The following is a 19,126-nucleotide window of genomic DNA, read 5'->3' as shown; positions in this document are numbered from 1 at the left end:
GTGGAGAGTGAGACCCTAGTCACGTTGTAGGCAGGGGGTTATGGCTGCTTCTCAGCTGGAACCAGGTGATGTGGGGCAGGGGGCAGTCAAGACTTTTCAGTGATGTTTAAACGTCAGTTCAAGGCTTCCTTCAGCAGGGGAAGCTTGACACGGAAACCTATGGAAAGCGTGACACGGAAAAAGTGTGTAGATGCTACTCCATATGCTTCAGGTAACGTAAGCTCCCTAAAAGCAAACACTGAGTTTTTTCCTTTGTGCGTCTCAAGGATGACTATTCCTTCTTGCATCACAAGCCGCATGGGCCACTCTTGCTGTGGGTGCTGAGGCTGGCCATGGCTTTGACTGAGAATATGCTGAGGGTCCAGTCTCCATGGTGAGGCTGGAGGCTGCCTTTTTCACTGTTTCTTCATTTTATGATCATGTAATTAAAGCAATTAAAAGGCGATTACTGACTTGTTCTGCTTTACAGCAGGATTTAAGGGCTCCAGAGTCTTTTGAAGATGGTACAGGTTGTCCTTTTGGAAAGGTGAGACAGATCCTCTCTCCCTCCCTCTATCCCTCAGTCTCTGCACTGCTGGTGATGGCAGAGCTGCTGCAGTGATGGCTGCCTGTGCTGGTACTCAGGCTGAGCCACAGCAGTGGAGGATCCTGTATCTTTGCCAGATGCAGGGAGCTCCAGAGGTGCCAAACAAAATGAAATCCATATGGTCTTCAGGCCGGGGCCTGTAGGCCACTAGGTTTTGTTTGTGTGTCTACTTACTTGGAGCTTCCCTGTGCCATTACTGCTGCGTTGGTCTCAGCTGCCATCAACTCTTGAAAGGTGAGGGCTGGGTAGGTATTTACTGGCATTTAAAAGATGGAACTGGAGATGCATGGGAGAGGAGGTGTTAGAGATTAAGGAGCCATTAATTTGATGAAACATAGGATGACTTTGAGGTTGGGAGCCAGAGACCTGGTCCTTCTAGAGACATTGTTCAGTCCCCTGACCTTTGTGGGATGCTGGGTGGTGGCTTAGCACTGGTGTAGACAGACCTGTGATGAGATGTTGCACAGCATGAGTGCATTGAGTCAATATCCTCAGTGCTCATCCTGCTCTGCTCTGCTCTTGGTAGACTTTAAGGTGCTTCCCAGAGATCTCTGCAAGACTGTCACAGAGAGGAATGAAGGATATGTACAGGAGGTGGGAGTGGGGACAAGAGCGAGTCCCCAGCAGCTGGGCCTGCCCACGCTCTCGCACAGCCATGCAGGCATTTTGGCCAAAGCAGTCGTGTCCTGACTCCTCCCCAGGTGGTTTTGGGATGGGAAGATTCTGTTAATGCTGTGCCTAGTCTGCAGCTCCGGTGTTAGCAGATTGAGTTGTCTTGAGCTGACTCAGATGATTCAAGATTGGGATTTGTTCAGCTCTTTTGGAAGGGCTGTGGCTTTTTTGTGCAAACAGATTTCCAGCTGGAGACGTCGAATTTTCTGTCTCCTGTCCAGTTCCCACTCCAGCTGTCTTATGTGAGTGTTATCCTGTGGGGTGCAGTGCATCCTTCTAAGTAGCTGTGCATCCCGCTGCAGGGGCGTGCATTCCAGCAGGTGTCTGCCTGCCCTCTGCCAACCCTCACCTGCTTCCTGCCCAACCTGTTTGGGGCACTTTGCCTCCCAGGGGAGCCACCCTTTGAAATAACAAAGCAGCAGGTGCCTCTGGCTTGGAGAAACATTAACGAAAGGAGGTGTTGAGGCTTGAGAGGGATGGCCCAGCCAGCGCTTGGCTGCTCTTACCAGGTGCCTGTGAGGAAGGCTGGTGGCAGCAGGAACCGTGGCTGCGTGGCTGATGTAGGGGGGTGATGCCAGGAAGATGATGGATTTCTTACGGGGCCTGGTGAGTGCTGTGTGACTCAGGGAGGAGTGCTGGGCTCTGTCCTGGGCAACTCCTTCCTGGTGCAGGGTTTTATTTCTGGGTGTCATTTTCTTTGGAAACTTTCAAAGCAGGCACTCACTGGCTGTGAGGCAGCTTCTGCTCTGAGCACTTTTGTCTGCAGATACCCACTCCCTAAATTCAGTCCCGGGATGCTGGGGTGGTTGAACAGGCACTGGGTGCTCCAGCTGGCTCAGTTTTGGACCCAGGGTCTTGCCTGGTGCTGAAGGAATTGTGTACTTTTCTGAGCTGAAACAGTGGGATGTGACTGTATGCTCTCTCTCGTGCCATCCATGAAGCATGCTCGGTGCTGAGGGTTGAGAACTTGTGAGCAGGAAAGGAATAGCAACTGTACTATTTTGGGTTGAGTATTTTGCTTTTCTATGGTCTTTAGGACATGCTACTGGACAGATTTGTTCTGCTGAAGGCGGCAGAGGAATGGCTGGCCGCTCTGGGCTGGCCTTTGGCTCCATTTAAGAAGGAGATGGAGGTTTAGTTTGGAGCAGTCTCGGTGACCCAAGCAGGGAGAGTGCAACCTTTCCTGCCAGCTGACCCCATGGTGGGTGACATTGCTTCCTGCCAGACAGCATAAAGCTGGAATTGTCTCCACTATAAATACCAAAATATTTGTGGCCCAGTAAAGCCTGGCTTCAAGCATGCATAAATCCCCAAGGGGTGCAGTCTGCCGTCTGCTTTATTAAATACACGTATGTGTTCTCTGCTGGAACGTGCTCCAGCAGGTGGATCCAGTGCTGCGGTGTGGTTTGGTTCTCTGGTCTGGCTGCTGGCAGAGTGAGACCTGGAAATTGTTTTAATTACTTAAAAAGTGTTTGTCTATCGCAAAGATTTGAAGATAAACTGAAATCTAAAACAAGCTCAAAATAAGGAAAAGCCTTTTTAAAGTGCTCCCAGTTTTGGGCACAGAGCTTTTCTGAGCCCAGGGTTTGCTGGCAGTGCCCTTCCCCGTCCCAGCAGGTGCCACCGTGGGCAGTCACTAGTCTGCTTATGCCGTAAAACTAACCTTCGCTCACCACATTTATGAAAAGAAAATCTGTCCGGGGTTTTCCTTTGGTGTTTGTCTGGTTTTAATTTCTTCATCTGTTTTATCTGCTTCTGGCTTTTGGTATTTTTTTTTCCTCTCTTTTCTTGTCTTTTGAGAAATTCAGTGTATTCTAAGACCTCACCCAATATCACCCCCTCTATGCCATTCCCGTTAGCACCCTGGGCCTTTCTGCACCAAATCTCTCATCCCTGCTCTGTGAACCATTTCTGCTAGCCAGCAGCATTGGAGCTGCTGCTAATCCTGCTCTTCCTCCTGGACTGGCAGCATCTGCCATAGCCGCAGCCTCTCTGGGCTTCATAAGCCACGAGCCCATCCTTTGCAGCTGGAGCCTGGCAGGTGGCAGGGAGCAAATACAGGGTAGAGGAGAGGTGAAGGAGGATGGGGGAGAAGAGGGACGGGACTGTTGCTTCATGTCTCCAGAAAAGCCATTCACTGGTTTATTGGGAGTGCCCGAGTTTTTACAACCATAGTTTGACTAGATAGTTTATTTGTCAGGAAAAGCTGGGTGAGGAATCAGGGTTGTCCAGCTGGGGTTCAGCAGTTGCTGTGCCAAAGGGCCGACCCTGCAGATGCCCAGCAAGCTGGGAAGCCAGTGCTTGCTTGTGGAGCACCGATTTCCCTGTGAGACCGTGCTCATGCCGATTGCTTGGGTCAAACCCGCATCTGCTGCATCCAAACATTACAGCAGGAGCGAGTGAGAAAGGCAGCTGGTGCCTGCTGAGCCCCAAAGCATCTCAGGGATGCACTGGCCACCATCAGGACTGCAGTCCCTTTGGGCAATGCAGGTAGGTCAGGGCAGGAACAGGGGTTCTTGAAGTTCCCCCTTGCCAGAGGAGCAAGCGTGGCTGAGAAAGACAGATGTGGTTTTAACACCTCTCCTGGAGAGCTGGCAATGACTTTTCCTGGTCTGGGCTTGGTTCTTGTACCTGAGCCCCAGTGCTATGCATTTCCAAGGACATGGGAGCTGCATGCCCATATGCCCCTCATGTGCTGCATCAGCTTGGCATGCCTGTGGTGCTGCAAAGCCCCATGGCACCAGCATGGCTGGGAGTGGAGGCCGCAGCCTGTGAGCTGGGCAGTAGCATGCTGGCTGCACGGTCAGGCTGCTCTCCAGAGGAACCACACAGGATTTTTAACTGAAGCCTTGGACTCACTAATCTCTTTAGTTCATTTGACAAGTAGGCTGTTAAACCTGCACAAGGCAGCCCAGCACCACTGGCAGCAACACTTCTGCTGTTTCCACAGCTGGTGAAAGGCAGACACCAAGGCTTGCATCTTGCAAGGTAAAGGGACATGGGGAGGGTGACTGTAGGCGTCTTGTTTGCCAGAGCATTTCCTTTTCCTGGATCCATCAGGTTGAGCCTGTTTGGTTTCAAAACAAGCTGTTTTGTGTGCACAGACCCTGTACTGCTGAGAGAACTGCTGGAGGGCTGTAGAAGACAGAGCACACGTACCAGTGCCTCTGCCCACTGCAGGACTGGCTCTGCCCCACGTCCTTGGCAAGCTCCATGTCTGCAGCACTGCTCGGTGCCCTGCTGCACTTGGCAGCCATCTGGGTTTTCTCCCCGCCTGATCTCCAACATTCAGCACCCGCTGTAGAGGAGTGGTGCAGTGAAGGAGCACAGCCACTGTCGGTGCTCTCCTTCCCTTCCTGCTACTGAGCTGTTCTGTGCCCCATGGGGCAGAATTACATCAATGCCTTTACTCTCCCTTTGGCATCCCTAGCCTGTGTCGCTGCTGCAGAGAGCTGGGAAACATGGAGCTTAGAGACCTGAGAAAACACCTAGGGGTCAAAAGGAACCCAACGAGATTGTCCAGTTGATGGTGCCAACACTGCTGTGATTAGAAAATTATTAAAGAACCTTTATCAAACTGTATGCAGAGTGGCTGGGAAATCATGGGGGCTGAGTGTTATTGGTAATGGTGAAATGCAGCGGCGAAGCTCTGAGTCAGGCTGGACAAGAGCTGCTGTGGCTGGCAGGCACCTGCTTGTGATCAGGGAGTGGGACAAGCACTGCAGCGTTGCTTGGCTGGTCTTCACAGGCTTTTTCGGAAATGAGATACTGAGCTGGAGGAGCTAGGGAAGTGGCAAACTGCTGCCACTTGCTGCTCTATGCACTGCCTGCAGCTGCCGTTGGTCACTTGGTATGGGTTGTCCACCAACCCTGGCAGCCCAGGGGCGCTTTATTCCTGCCCGAGGCGGGGCTGGATGAGGTATCTCAGAGTCAGCACGCCATTGATTATAGATAGATTCTCTTCTTCCCATTCCTGTTGAGGGCCAGAGACGGAGTGCTTGGTATGGAGTCAGGGGTCCGATGACCCTGCCTTAGTGTAGCTTGGGCTGGCTTGCCTTGTGTCTGCTTGAATTGACAGGAGATTGCCTTCTTTTCTTTTCCAGTCGGCAGAATTCTTCGAAATGCTGGAAAAAATGCAGGTGAGCAGCAGTGTGCATGCCAGTAACGCGGGATGCTCCCCACCCGGCAGAGCTGCAAAGACAGAGATCCCACAGGACCTCAAACATCTAATATGCTGGGAGGCCTCATATGACCATAAAGTGGTTTGAATTGTTGCTGAAGTGCCGAGAGCTGTGTGAACCCAGCTGAGAGGGGCATGGCAAATGCTCTCTAGCTCGAACTGTGCTGAAGGGACCTGCACTGAAATGCCCCAGCATGCTGGGAAGACAGTAGTGGTGTTGGTAGCATCTTTCTCTGAGGTTATTCTGCATTGCCCGGAGCAGTTTTGCTGAAGGTTTAGGTCTTGACCTGTGTGTCACCAGGAAGGGATACACACTCTGGGTCCCGGTCCTGTTTCTCCGTGGTAAAGTCAAAGTGCTGCTGCCTGTCTTTGTGAACAGCCAACTCCAGTACAGAGCATGGGTGGGTCTAGTGCTGTCTCAATTCCCCTTGGGTCAGGGCAAAGCATTCTCTTGTCCCACACTAAAACACATCAGGATCTGACTGAGGAAGTGAGTTGGGAGACCATAGTGTGCTCTGGAATGTGCCTTGTGTCCATGGGACAGGTGCTGGGAGACAATACTTGCACCAGATGCCAGGATGCGTAGTGCTCCCCATCACGGCATGGGTGAATGGGAGCAGAGTTTGCCATCCCCATGCTTCTGCCTGGGGCAGACACTGTGAGGCAGCTGGGGCTGTTGCCTTGCCACATGTTGGAGCTCTGCAGGAAGGCAGCACTTTGGGAGCCCATCCTGGAGAAATTCAGATAAAGCTGGAGTGAGGTATGGGGCGTTTTGTGTTTGGTGCTAGGACAGCATCTGGGAAGTGATAGCCCCCACCTAACATTTAGCCATTTTCGGTGTGATGTTGCTGTGTCCGAAGTCTTGTCCTACCTCATCCCCATCACCCGTGTTTGCTGTGTTATGATGGGGTCTGTCCTGACATGGTGGCAGCTCTGCCAGCTCATCCCGGTCAGAAAACCTCTCCTCCCATGCACTCATGTCAGAGTGATTTCTGTGTAGCAGAATGTCCTTGTCTGTGTTATTGAAAACACCTTAATTATTTGATCTATTTGTTTTGTTCCAAACAGGCACCAAAACTTGAAGAACAGAGGACTGGAAGCCAAAAACATAAGGTTGGTTGAATTCTGTTTCTTGTGTGGATCTCTTCAAGCATCACTCCCTTATCTCAGGGCTTTAATGTGCATTGTCAAAGACAGGCACTTAAAGAACTAAAAAGAATTGAAATGTTATCTAAAAACAAGCCACTGGTTGAATTGCAAAGATGAGAGAGTAGTGCCTATAAATCCCTAATCCAGCTTTATGGCCAACCTCATGTATTTCAGCAGTGAGCTGTGTAAAATAGTTGGGTTCTGCTGCAAAGCTGAGAAGCTTACACTGGTAAAAGAGATCCCTTTGGAAAAGGACTTGCCTGTCTGCTGTGCTTTCCTACAGACCCTGAGCAGGGAGGTGTCCTCGTGCTGTGTCCCTGGGCAGGGTGGTGGCGCTGCTCTCGGGGCTTGCACCCGTCACTGCACATGGTGGCCTTGCCTGGCATGAGCATCACTCTCCATTTACCATGTGGTGCTTGGTGGGAGGAACCAGTGCAGTGGGTGACTGGAGACGCTTCCCAGGTTGGATGTGCAAGGCCATGGTCTTAAGGGATGGCTGGTGGGGAACAAGCAGTCATATGTCATGCTTTGATTCCTTTTTTTCAGGAAGACTACATCCCGTACCCCAGCATCGATGAGGTGGGTGCCTTGAATGCCTTCTGATGAATGTCTTTCCAAAAATGCCAATAACAGAGGAAGAGATGGAGATTCTTTTTCCACGAGGAGCTGCACAACACACATTCTCCCTCCTCACCTTTGTGGCTGCTGCTTTTCCTCAGAAGTATATGCCCTCTTCTAGGAGAGAGAGAAGAGATTTCAGAGAGGGACTGGATTTGCCCTCTGTGGTGCTGCGGGAGGGGCTGCTGTGGAAGCAGGATACGGGGTGATGAGCTCCTGCATCCTACATCCGCACCCTGCTCCTGCCTGACACCTCACGGATGCCTGTCTCTGCAGATCCTAGAGAAGGGCAGCCCATACCCACTGATCATCCTGCCCCAGTTTGGAGGATATTGGATTGAAGATCCGGAAAACCTCAGCACACCCACCTCATCCGACAGCAGCATCTGTGAGGAGGAGGAGGAGGAGAACCTCAGCCCCAGCACTTATGGCTACAAGCTGGAGTGCAAAGGGGAGGCCAGAGCCTATAGGAAGCATTTCCTGGGGAAGGTGGGTGCTCCTGCCACAGAGGGTAATTGGTTGGCTGAAAATTGTACACATCAAGAAAAATAATATCGCTAAAATGATGAGCAAAATGGGCAAATGTTGCAACTTCCCCCTTTGCAAGGAAGGAAGGGGACCGGCGGGTCACCAGCCACAGCAGGGATGACCACACACACAAGCTTTGCCTTGCCCCGTGCCGATTTAGCTGGCAGGACCCTCCTGGGGTGCTGGGTGGGCACAGGGCTCTGAGTCTGCCCCGTCTGTTGGGACGTGGGGCTTGGCTCTACTTGGGGATGTGGTACAGCAGCCATCTACCCACATCCTTGGTCTTGTAATTCTCTTTCTCCCTCTGAAGAAAGCTGAGAGCAGAGCACTGAAGTCCATGGGCAGAGGGATTGTAGCCCTGGTCCTTGCAAGGAAAGGGTGTGAGTTTGTATCCTCGAGAGGCAGGAGGGTGGCAGGAAAATCCTCTGCTCCCAGTGGGACAGGGAGCAGCATCCTTGCCACCAGCGAGCTGCCTCCCCGGCAACTAACACACTGTTTTCTATTTTTAGGATCATTTAAATTTTTATTGTACAGCCAGCAGCCTAGGAAATCTGATCCTTTCTATTAAGTGTGAGGAGGCAGATGGCACTGAATATTTAAGGATTATACTCAGGTATGGGGACAAAAAGCGCCTTTGTTTTAACAAAATGTTTCCCCTTTGAGAGTCCCTTGTTTTGTTTCCACTGTAAATGCTGGAGGCAGTATGGCAGCATGCAGGCTGTTACACACAGAGGGGCTCGGGGTGGGATGGGAAGCAGCGGCTTCATCCTTTTGCTGTTTCTGTGCTGGGACTGCCTGATCCCTGATAATGAACATGAGACTTTGATCTGTTGCTAAACCCGCTGCAACGGCATGTAAACCTCTCCATGACACAGGATAATAGCAGTCACATCTATCGCCATCCCTCTGTAAGCTGACAAGACCCAGCATGTCTGAACTGTTGTGTCATTTCCCTCCAAACTATGAATATTTTAAGAGCTGCAGAGATGAGAAGAAAAATGGAGCCTTTGCTTACTGATCAGGCCCAACAAATTCAGCAGAACATTGTTTCCCAACAGCTGGCAGAGTGTAGCTGTGTGCACACCACGGTGCTGTCTGCAGGCTCTGCCTTAGGCACTCCTCAATGTCCGCTCATTTTTGTTTCTTTGTCAGGTCCAAAGTGAAGACACTGCATGAAAGGATCCCCCTGGCAGGATTTAGCAAACTCCCTAGTATCCCCCAGATTGCTAAGGTAAAGTGCTGGCCTGGGCTGGGATACCTACAGCAAAGCCCACGCTGCTGTGCCTCACATTTTGGGTGGCATTGGGCAGTGCTGGGTGGTGTTGGATGGCACTGGATGGCCTTGGGCCATGTTGGACAGTGTTGGGTGGCACATTTGACCCATGGAGAGACCTGGAACTTGTCTTGGTGCATCCTCAGTCAGGTACCAGCCAGGCCACGGAGTATCCCTGTGAGAGGATGCGAAGAGGGGAGCTCCCGCAATTGGAGGCTGGATTTGACTCCTTTATAAGACATTCACAGCCTTGCCACGGAGTTTCAGCAGAACAGGGGTATCTGCTCAGTGCATCTGGGGACCTGACACTGACTGCTTTTTCCCCTTGCCCACAGGCCTTCTGTGATGATGCCTCTGGCCTGAAGTTTAACCCGGTTCTGTATCCCAAGGTAAGGTAACTTATCCTGATTTGGTCCTGTGCTTGGCAGAGAAGGTCTGATAAGGTTAATTCTTTCTTTTGCTCCAAGATCCAATAGCTACTTTAATACAGAGCACGGATATTTGCACTTCATCTTTCTAGCTCTATATATTTGTACTCATCTGTAATGTGATGTGAACAGTGCAGCGGTGATGGGCCATGTGGACTTCAGGGCGTCTGGTTAGCTAGCGGTGATCTGATGGCTCGTGCATGCCGCCGTCTTGTTCTGTCAGCTGTCAGTCCAAGACTGATGGCACTTTGGTATTAACCTGCCCTTGGATCGTGGAAAAGTAGGGAAAACGTAGGGTGTAAAACCAACCTGCATCTTGGTTTGATGCCTTAAGGTTTGCTTGAAACCTGGTTAGATGGTTTGGCCTGTGCTCAAGAAGGTGTGCAGAAAGAGATGCAGAGGGAAGTGGGTCACTGCAGGGGACAGAGTGTTTCATCTGGGTGACAGTAATTGCTGGTGATGTACCAGGACTGTCTCATCTGCTCTGGAACTGCTTCTTGTGTGTGCTCTTGTGCTGCCATAGAGACCCGCTCTCAGGAAGTTACAAAGCAAATCCATTATTTTCAAGTATCTTTCATGCGGAAGACCTTTTCTACGGCAGGCACAGCAGAAAGCTGTAGGGCAGGTTCACCACCCTTTGATGTAACCAAGGTCAAACCAATTTTATCCATTATTGATGTAGCAATCAAACCCTTATCTAGAAGGTTGAGATCAGCTGATGCCCAGTTGGGGCAGATGAAAGTCTCTGACTTGGTCCCCACAGAGCCGGGCTGGGACCACAGATCTGGGGTACTGTGGGAACTGCTCTTATTTGCACCCAAAGGGCCCCAAACTCCCCCAGAAGGCCTACAAGAGGTTAGGGCTCCCGGTGCCCGCACCGTACCAGAGCTGCAACTCATGGCCACCCAAAGCCCACGGGCATCCAGGCAGACTGTTGGTAGTGAAGGCTGCAGGGATGCTGATAACAAAAACCAGGGCCACCGTTGAAAACTTTTGGCCTAATTATGTGAAAATTTGGCTTCTTGTCTCCCTTCCTTGGGTGCTGCCTGGCCGTTTCTCTACCTAGCTGCAGCTCCAGTAGGCTCTCCCCACCTGCTCACCCTGAGGAGTGGTACTACAGCTGGCAGGCAATGGCAAGTGCACTGAGTGGAGCTGGGAGCCCAGCCAGCAGCGTGTACTGAGCAGGGTTTTGCTCTCTTGGATGTCATGTTTTGAACTAGTAAATGAAGGAATTCATACTTCACTTTACTGCAGGCATCCCAGATGATAGTGGCTTATGATGAACACGAGGTCAACAACACGTTCAAGTTTGGTGTGATCTATCAGAAGTTCAGGCAGGTGAGTAATCCCCGTGCTGTTCTTATAGAGCTCTTCTGTGCAAATTCAACCCTGCAGTTAATTTTGTCACATGCAAGACATCTTGTTACTGGGTATCCTCTCTGATAATACATTTTTTATTGCTTGGATGTTTCCCTGGCTCGTTAAGAAATGATGTGACTGAAAAAAATTCGGTATGAAAATCAGCCCACAAACTGCTGTAGGGAAAAATGAATGTGAAAATGGATTTTACCAGGCACGGTATTTTAATCAGATATATGTTTAGGCAGGGAAACTGTCATTTTTGTCTTGCAGGGCTGTGGGCTATGAGGACGTGCGTTTACTGAAAATGCTGTTATTAGCCTGGGGACTCTGGATGGGGAGTGCAGAGGCAGCTGAGTCTTATAACTCAACAAAGATTACTCTGACAGGCACTTTAATTATCTTTACATTTCATTTTGGATTGAGTAACTCATGCAAGACCATAATTACAGTCTTGTTGTTTTGAAATGTAGCATGCAAGGGATGATTAAGACTTGGATTTTCTAATGGAGGATTAATTCGTGTTTTGGTATTTCCTGAATGTTATCCTAAGCTTCCTTGTTGGTGGTCAGAAGTTGCTCTCAGGACCTTTACCTTTGGGTGCTGAGGTGGCTGAGTAGGCTGTGAGTGGCCCGTGGCCAGTGCTGGTGGTTGAGTGTGGTAGTGCCAGCTGGGAGCGGAGGTGGGGAGCAGCCTGGGGCTGTGCGTGGTACCCCAGAATGGGGGTTGCACACTGGGAGGGAGGTGGCAGGAGCAGAAATTGCCATCAGCGCTGGGGCAGGACGTGTTCTTTTCTCTGTTGTGGTAGCAGCTCTTGCTGATAGCAAGGTTTGATTTTTAAGAAGGTTCTCAAAGCTGGGGAGGGGGCATGCAGAAATCACATTTCAAAGGGACCTTTCTTGTTAGTGGTGCTTGTGGTCACTGTGCTTGTATCATCCGTAACGTGGCAGAGGAGAGCTGCATTGGGAGGTCCTTAAGAGTGCAGGGCCGTCCTGGTGTGTGGTGGCTGATGGGGAATGGTGACTTTTGTCACAGTTGGCTCAGGCGGCACTGGGGCTTCTGCAGCTCTGTCAGACTGATGCTGTGGGGCAGAGCCATAGATAAACCCACCCTCTTCCCCCAACAACCAGTGTCAGTGGGTACTGTGCAGCCTGGGTGGGCTGCTTGATGAAAACAGGCAGGGCCAGGCTCTCAAGAGATGCTCCCTGTGTTTTGTAGACCCAAGAGGAGGAGTTGTTTGGGAATAATGAAGAGAGCATTGCCTTCAAGAACTTCTTAAATTTTCTAGGAGACACTATAACACTCCAGGACTTCAAAGGGTAAGTTAAATAAAAAGAATGATTTTACAAATACATTTAACGAGAGACCATGTCATGTGTAAAAATATCTACTATGTGAGAACAGAAGTCATCTCACTCATGAGCGGGATGTACAGAGCAGAAGCAAATTTAGCTTTGGCTTGTCTTGCAAAACTGGGGGAGTTTTCTGAAAAAAAAAAAAAAAAAAAAAATAGAGCTGCCAAGAGAGAAGAACTTCCTTTCCTGCAGTTTTGAGATAGTGAGAAAATCTGGCTAGATTCAGTCACAGAGGAAAGGAACTTCATATGGAAAAGTGCTCTGTCCAGTGGTGTGGGCAGAGACCCCTGGGTGCTGGCAAGGGCCATGGGCTGGCAGACACGAGCAGCTTGCCACGAGTGGCACCCACGGCTGCGGTTGGCTCTGGCCACTGCTCTGCCCCACATCCTGAATTTCAGATGGGTGACAGCGATGCTTGGTTACAATACGTGACGCATGGTTTGTTCTTTCCCATTAGCTCACTTCTAGATAGGGATAAATGAGATGGTTTGTTCTCTACCCTGTCCTTGACAGCCGCCAGCAGTCTCTGCTGAGCTTTCAATTAATATTTTTTCCTTTTTCCCCCGCCTTCCCCTTCAACTCTAGCTTTCGAGGAGGCCTGGATGTCAGCCACGGGCAGACTGGAGCAGAGTCTGTGTACACAGTGTTCAGGGACAGGGAGATAATGTTTCACGTCTCTACAAAGCTGCCTTTTACCGAAGGAGACATGCAACAAGTAAGAGAGATGAGCTTCCTTGCATGGAAGTGGCTCAGCCAGGATATGCTGGTGCTGCCCTTACCAGTGCTGCCAACCACCAAGCCCCACCACTGTGGCATCCTTGACCAGTGGGTGGGGGCATGGGAAGCAGCCACGTGGACTTCCTGGTGCCACTGCATCCTTGGCTGGTGGGTGGTGGCTGTGTGGGCTCCCCACCACTATGGCATCCTTGGTTGGTAGGCAGTGGTTTGGGTGGCAGTGTATGGGCTTCCCAGTGTGCGGCAGCCTGTGCGCCCAGAGCTGGCATTTGCTCCCGAGGGAGCTGAGCTGCCTGGTTTTACCGATCAAATGTTTTCCATTTCTGCTTAGCTCCAGAGGAAGAGACACATTGGCAATGACATTGTGGCAATTATCTTCCAAGAAGAGAACACGCCATTTGTCCCAGACATGATCGCCTCCAACTTCTTGCATGCCTACATTGTTGTGCAGGTGGAAAACCCTGAGGCGGACAACACGACATACAAGGTGAGGGGAATCTTGACTTGCATGTGATTTTTGCTTCGGCATCTCAGGCGGAGGCCTGGAGGCAGCTGCCCAGCGGCTGCCCTGCCTGTGTGCTCAGTGATGCCATCAGGATTATACCTAACTGGAGTAGATGTGTGTAAATTAAACATACATATATACACACACTTATATGCACTAATGTGTGTGTATGCATACATATGTGTATTCGATATGTGCGTGTATAATACCATGCTCATTTTCTAAAGATTTTTGATTCTCTGATTTTTGAATAAGCCTCACAACAGCTCACACTTGTCTAACACGTCGCCCAAGTGTAGGTAGCATAAACCCTCTTCTCCCTCTGTTTTGTATGAAGACATGCAGTAAGACATAACTTTTCAAACTGAAAGCACATTGCTTAGAGCACCAAATGGAAACTGAATTCATAAATAGATGTAAAAAGCTGTGCATGGTTAACCTTCTCATGAAAGGAGGAGTGGTGTCTGATGAGGGCTGGGGAAGGAGCAGTGCTGGGGCTAGGCTGGGGTGGTCCGAGCATCACCTGCCCCATGCTGGGCACTCTCCAGGAGAGGGACATAGCTGTGCTTGGGGGCTGCTTGGCTGCACCTATGGGAATAACATTTTTCTTGGCTCCACAGGTCTCTGTCACAGCCCGGGAAGATGTCCCTTCTTTTGGCCCACCCCTGCCGAGCCCGCCAGTATTCCAGAAAGTAAGAGACGAGATGGAAAGCATGTTCCAAGCCATAAAAAAAAAATATGTGTATATATGAGATGTTTCCAAGCACACATGCTTAGGGAAAATATGGCTTCTGGAACTTAGATGCATTCGTTTTGATTTCTCCTGAGGCCCATGGGATCTGTGGTAGAGCAGGAGGCTGTGCACCATCTCACAGCGTAACCCATGCAGGGCATCACCTGCAGCTCCACTGCCAGGGCACCTGTGTCAGTGCAGGGGTGACAGCCAGGGTAGGAAGGCACTCTGACCCTATCTAGGATTTGCCACCACTGTTTTCACGTCTAGAGGGGACTGCAGGGTGCTGTGAGCTCTGGGTTTGGGTTGGTACAGCTCTGATACCAGAGATACTCAGAGTATTGTATTGGTGTTTTCCACCTTGTCTCTCTCCCTCAGAGCCCCGAATTCCGGGAGTTCCTGCTGACCAAGCTCATCAACGCTGAGAACGCCTGCTGCAAGTCTGACAAGTTTGCGAAGCTGGAGGTAACGCTGCCTGCCCGTCCTTGTCCAGCGTTGCAGCGGGCTCAGGGAGGCTCTTGGCATTCCTCCACAAAGCCGCCTTTCCTCAGCTGCGCTGGGCCAGCACTTGCAGGATCAAATGATCAAAGCATATATGTGTCTCGGCACATTTGGCGGTGGTGGGGCCCTGTGGGATGAGTGGTGCCCTTGGAAGGGGAACAAGCCAGCTGTCCCGTGGCTCAGCACCGCTGCCCCCTCCCTCAGGTCTCTGGCTGAGCCCATTCTCGCTCCCCCAGGACCGGACACGGGCTGCTTTGTTGGACAACCTTCACGACGAGCTCCATGGGCACACACAGACCATGCTGGGACTGGGGCCCGAGGAGGATAAGCTGGAGAACGGGGGTCACGGAGGCTTTCTGGAGTCTTTCAAGGTAAACCCCCATCCCTTGCTAATGGCAGACTTAAAATGCAGCCAGGGCTTGGAAGGCATATTTTAATGGAAAACGCAGATGAGTGGCATTGGAGGATTAGAGGTGTCCCTTGGAAGTAGGGTGGCAGGAGGAGGTAGGAGCTCACCACCACCACCACCACCGCTGCTCAGCCAGCAACACCTGTGCTGGTCCCAGTGGGAGCACATGCAGGCTGGTGTGGCTGTGGTGTTGTGAGTCCTCCCCATCTCTGGAGCCCCTTTGGACCCCTGCTCTGCCAGAGTGCAATGGCATTTCCTCTGTCTCCAGAGGGGTCTTGGTCCTAGACCAGCACCTCAGCACACACTGCGCTTGCAGTTGGGCTTTGCTGCTGCAGCACAAGTCCTGTTCATGTCCCTGGGCTACTGGTGGTCCCCACTGTGCTGCTCTGGCTATGGGATGGGCTGGCGAGGAGGATGTCTGCGTTGGCCACCATCCCAAGTGAGTGGGAGGTGGTTGTCATTGTGTTAAACGGGAGCCATGCCGTGAGGTGCTGAGTGTGGAGAGAGTGAACAGTGCTGGGAGTGTGCTGGGGGGAATTAGGAGTCTAAGGGAAGAGAAAGGGAGCGTGGGTTGAGAGAAAAGCGAGGAGAAAAAGGAATGAGATAAAATGATGTGGATGAAACAAAGCAACTGTTGGAGGTAGGGACAGTGACTAGTTGGGCAGCAGGGATGCCTCTTGAGACAGAGGGGCAACACTTGAGTCTTGGGGCTTGTGCCATTGCCAGATGTCTCCAGTGAGGCTGCCCTGTGACAGCAGCGGGGAGACAGCTGGCAGGGCTGACACCTGTAAATCCAGGCTGCACTCACGGATGGGTGTTCAGCAGAGCTGCAAGCCAGGGCACTGTGTCCTTGCAGTGGGTGATGCCTGTGGCCATGCTTTGGCCTGTGCAGCTCTCCCAGGCCTCTCCCCATCCTGCTCCTGCTATGCTGGCTTTGCTACGCAAAGGCTGTTTTAGCTGCGTTTGCAGCAGAGATGGGTGCTAGTGTGGGGCAGCTGTTCCTGTCCCAGATGAGGAGAGCTGCCCTGGCTGTGGCTGTATGGAGACGACAACTGAAGTTGCTTTATAGGCACAGATTGCTCTGTGGTGTACAGAAAGAGGCACCTGTGGGAGATGGTTGTAGAGGAGGGGTGAGAGCTCTCAGGGGTTTGTTTCTGGCTCCCGCTGCAGAGGTGAGGATGGAGGCTCAGGTGTGTCCTGAGGTGTACAAGATACATTGTATAAATTGAGAAGCTATGCAGTCATACCTCACAGTATTGACTTCAGTGTCTAAGATGATGGTGTTAAAGAATACATTTTGCATGGTCTTTTGTGTATGAGAAAAGCGGACTTGTCTCTCTTGGCATTGCAGGGTGTGCTGGGGCAGGTTGTGTTTTCCATGAGCTGGGCTGGGCTGTATGTGACCAGCCACCTTGGGACTGCACTGCTGGGCTGTGTCCTAGCGTATGTCCTCCACCGTATGCTGTCAGAGTGAACAGAGGAGAGGAGAGATGCAAAATAAGAGAGCTGTGAGCCCTGATTCATTTTTGCTTGGTGCCTCACATCTGCGACCCAGCCTGCAGCCCCTTCCTCCTCAGCTGCGTGATGCGGGGACTGGCCACTGGGCTCTGAGCATGTTACAGAGGTGCCTTCACCTCCCCGTCACAGGGAGAGGAGCTGCTGGCCGCCCTCCTTGGGGGAGGGGGTGTTGGGGTGTCCTGCAGAGCTCCATGGCTTTGGCACAACCTTCCTGTCTGCAGGGCATGAGCGCCCACTGGAGCTACTGACAGCAAAGCAATGAACCGATTACTTTCATTTGTCAAATTTTGTATGAATTGCTGACACTAATAAATCAGGTCTGATGGACTCTTGCTTGGTGTTTGTTACTGGATGCACAGAAGGGAATGGCGCAGGGCTTTTGGTGTGGGTTGGGGCACGGCGAGGGCTCAGGGTACCAGGCATCTCTAGAAATCTGGCCTGTGTTGGCTTGTTTCCTCCGATAGAATCATACAATCACAGAGTGGTTTGGGTTGGAAGGGGCCTTTAAGCCCATCCATTTCCAACCCCCCTGTCATGAGCAGGGACACCTTCCACTGAATGAGGTTGCTCAAAAGCTCATCCAACCTGGCCTCGAATACTTCCAGGGGTTGGGCATCCAATCTCTTTACCTTGAGCTCGGATTCAAGGGACTGGAGAAGAGATAGCCAGGGTGCAGTGGATCAAGCAGTAGCAATTCAAAAGGAATTCTGTAGAATTCCCTGAAGAAAGAAACTTCCCAGTAATTGGCACACTGGCATCACAGTCCAGTTTGGGGTCCCGTTGCTATGGTGACTATAGTAATTAAAATATGGGTATAGGGAGGAGGTCTCGGGTGTTTTGGCCAAGGGGTTAGATGGCAGGAAGAACGTGGCACAGCTGTAGTCGTGGTCATGATTTGCTGCACCCAGCAACCAGAATGCAGCAGGAGAAGCTGTGCCAGGCTGGAGTGCTAGCAAGATGTGTGAAGGTTCTCCCAGCTGGAAGCCATGCCCAGACTCGATGTTGCAGCCCAGGCGAGGGCAGCCCAGAGGAAAACATGCCCAGACCTCTGGATAGTGGAGCTGATGTGAAGAGAGTTGGTCAGCACAAAAGCAGACTGAAGGGAGCAGGGAGAGTCTGTGACTATGCTGTGCAGCTCATCTGTGAAGCTGTCACAGAGATGGACGGGCCAAACCAGCAGCAGCAGAGGTTCAGGCTAAACGTATTTATCAAGCATGAGCATGCTGGAGAACAGAAATAATTTTGTGAAGCCTTCAGCTCTGGGTGTATTTTGGGGCAGGTTGGAGAATCTATAAGTGTGCAGGAGAGGTACAGGCAGGGTCGGAGGCTCTGCGCAGGACCCATCCTCTCTGAGTCCAGAGAGAATCACGAGGATCTGCATCCAAACACTGGCTTACGACTCGTCTGTGGTCCGCATTCCTGCTAGGTTTTGGGCGGTTAGTCGGTTGCTGGGCAGGAGGCAGGGCTATGGGGCTTATATCTGCAGCTCCTGGTCCTGTAGCTGCAGTCCTCAGCCCTGGCACCTGGCATTGTAGAGGCAGTGGGGAGAGAACCTGACCTTGGTGTGGCTGTGCAGTCTCCAAGGGGCGGCTTATCCTTGGGCTGCTCAGCGCTGCTGTTTCTCATGGGATTGTTGGTGGTGCATACTGGCTTTTGGGGTTGGAGTCCAGGCAGATCATGCTCCGGTGTGCCTGGATGGGGGGACCTGGAGCTTGGGAGGTTATTTGGGGTTTTTGGCCCCACAGGGTGGTGATGACCTGCTGTCCACTGTCTCTTCCTGCTGCAGAGAGCCATCCGGGTGCGCAGCCATTCCATGGAGACAATGGTGGGCAGCCAGAAGAAGCACCATGGTGGTGGCATCCCAGGCAGCCTCAGTGGAGGCATTGCGCACAACAGCGGCGAGGTGACTAAGACCACCTTCTCGGTGAGTGCAGCCACGCTTCCCTCCATCCCACTGTCCATCCCTCCCTCCATCCCTCCCTCCCCAGCCTGACAGGGCACTGCCCTGTGCTGCCGTGGTCTGGCAGTCCCCTGAGCTGACAATGAGTGTAAAGGCCAGGAGAAGAGTTGAGTAGAATGTGATTTTATGAGTGCTGTGTTCAATTTGGGTTTGTTTTGTGGAAGAACCAAATATTAGCTTCCTAGGGTGTTCAGTCCTTAAGTACAAAGGAGATACAAAAGGAATTCTGACATTACGTGCTTTTTAGATGCACAGGCTAAGAATTATGATCAGCATAATTCCTTGTAGGATGTTTAGTCATAGGAGCTTCTGGAAAGGAGCTTTGCTCTCCAGCCTGGACTGTTCTGTGCTTTCAGCCCCCCATACCAGCAGCTGCTGCAAAGAACCAGTCCAGGAGCCCCATCAAGCGCCGGTCAGGACTGTTCCCTCGCCTGCACACAGGGTCTGAGAGCCAGGCAGAGAGCAGGACAAGGTGGTAAGTTGGACATGGTCCCAGTCACTAAGGTTAGAAGCCTCTATTGCGTGTTAAACATTAGAGAAGCTGTTGATGGGTGCTGGAGACCTTATGTGGGTTGCAGCCTCCACTTTCCACATAAGCCAGCAATGAGTGCTGGTTT

The 19,126-nt window shown here is 51.5% G+C and overlaps 1 protein-coding gene across 18 annotated transcripts in view; it reads left to right on the top strand.

The window, feature by feature from the left end:
- RAP1GAP2 (RAP1 GTPase activating protein 2) overlaps positions 1 to 19,126 on the top strand; it is an 84,846-nt gene that overhangs the window by 57,754 nt on the left and 7,966 nt on the right. For 11 of the 18 annotated variants that reach the window (XM_054084702.1, XM_054084703.1, XM_054084701.1 and 8 more), the window contains 16 exons: positions 5,362 to 5,397; positions 6,507 to 6,551; positions 7,134 to 7,166; positions 7,482 to 7,694; positions 8,243 to 8,346; positions 8,886 to 8,964; positions 9,342 to 9,395; positions 10,689 to 10,772; positions 12,012 to 12,112; positions 12,734 to 12,863; positions 13,215 to 13,370; positions 14,009 to 14,080; positions 14,500 to 14,586; positions 14,859 to 14,993; positions 18,336 to 18,473; positions 18,866 to 18,984. In XM_054084702.1, coding sequence (XP_053940677.1) covers positions 5,362 to 5,397; positions 6,507 to 6,551; positions 7,134 to 7,166; positions 7,482 to 7,694; positions 8,243 to 8,346; positions 8,886 to 8,964; positions 9,342 to 9,395; positions 10,689 to 10,772; positions 12,012 to 12,112; positions 12,734 to 12,863; positions 13,215 to 13,370; positions 14,009 to 14,080; positions 14,500 to 14,586; positions 14,859 to 14,993; positions 18,336 to 18,473; positions 18,866 to 18,984 — 1,586 coding nt within the window. Of the gene's footprint in view, positions 1 to 77; positions 527 to 585; positions 1,865 to 5,361; positions 5,398 to 6,506; positions 6,552 to 7,133; positions 7,167 to 7,481; positions 7,695 to 8,242; positions 8,347 to 8,885; positions 8,965 to 9,341; positions 9,396 to 10,688; positions 10,773 to 12,011; positions 12,113 to 12,733; positions 12,864 to 13,214; positions 13,371 to 14,008; positions 14,081 to 14,499; positions 14,587 to 14,858; positions 14,994 to 18,335; positions 18,474 to 18,865; positions 18,985 to 19,126 lie in introns of those variants that run through there. The other 7 variants (XM_054084704.1, XM_054084714.1, XM_054084716.1 and 4 more) reach the window with 4 other exon arrangements.

Source organism: Cuculus canorus, chromosome 20 (assembly GCF_017976375.1).
Source record: "Cuculus canorus isolate bCucCan1 chromosome 20, bCucCan1.pri, whole genome shotgun sequence".
Lineage (NCBI taxonomy): Eukaryota > Metazoa > Chordata > Aves > Cuculiformes > Cuculidae > Cuculus > Cuculus canorus.
The sequence above is the reverse complement of the archived record's forward strand: the minus strand, read 5'-3'. Positions and strand labels throughout refer to the sequence as shown.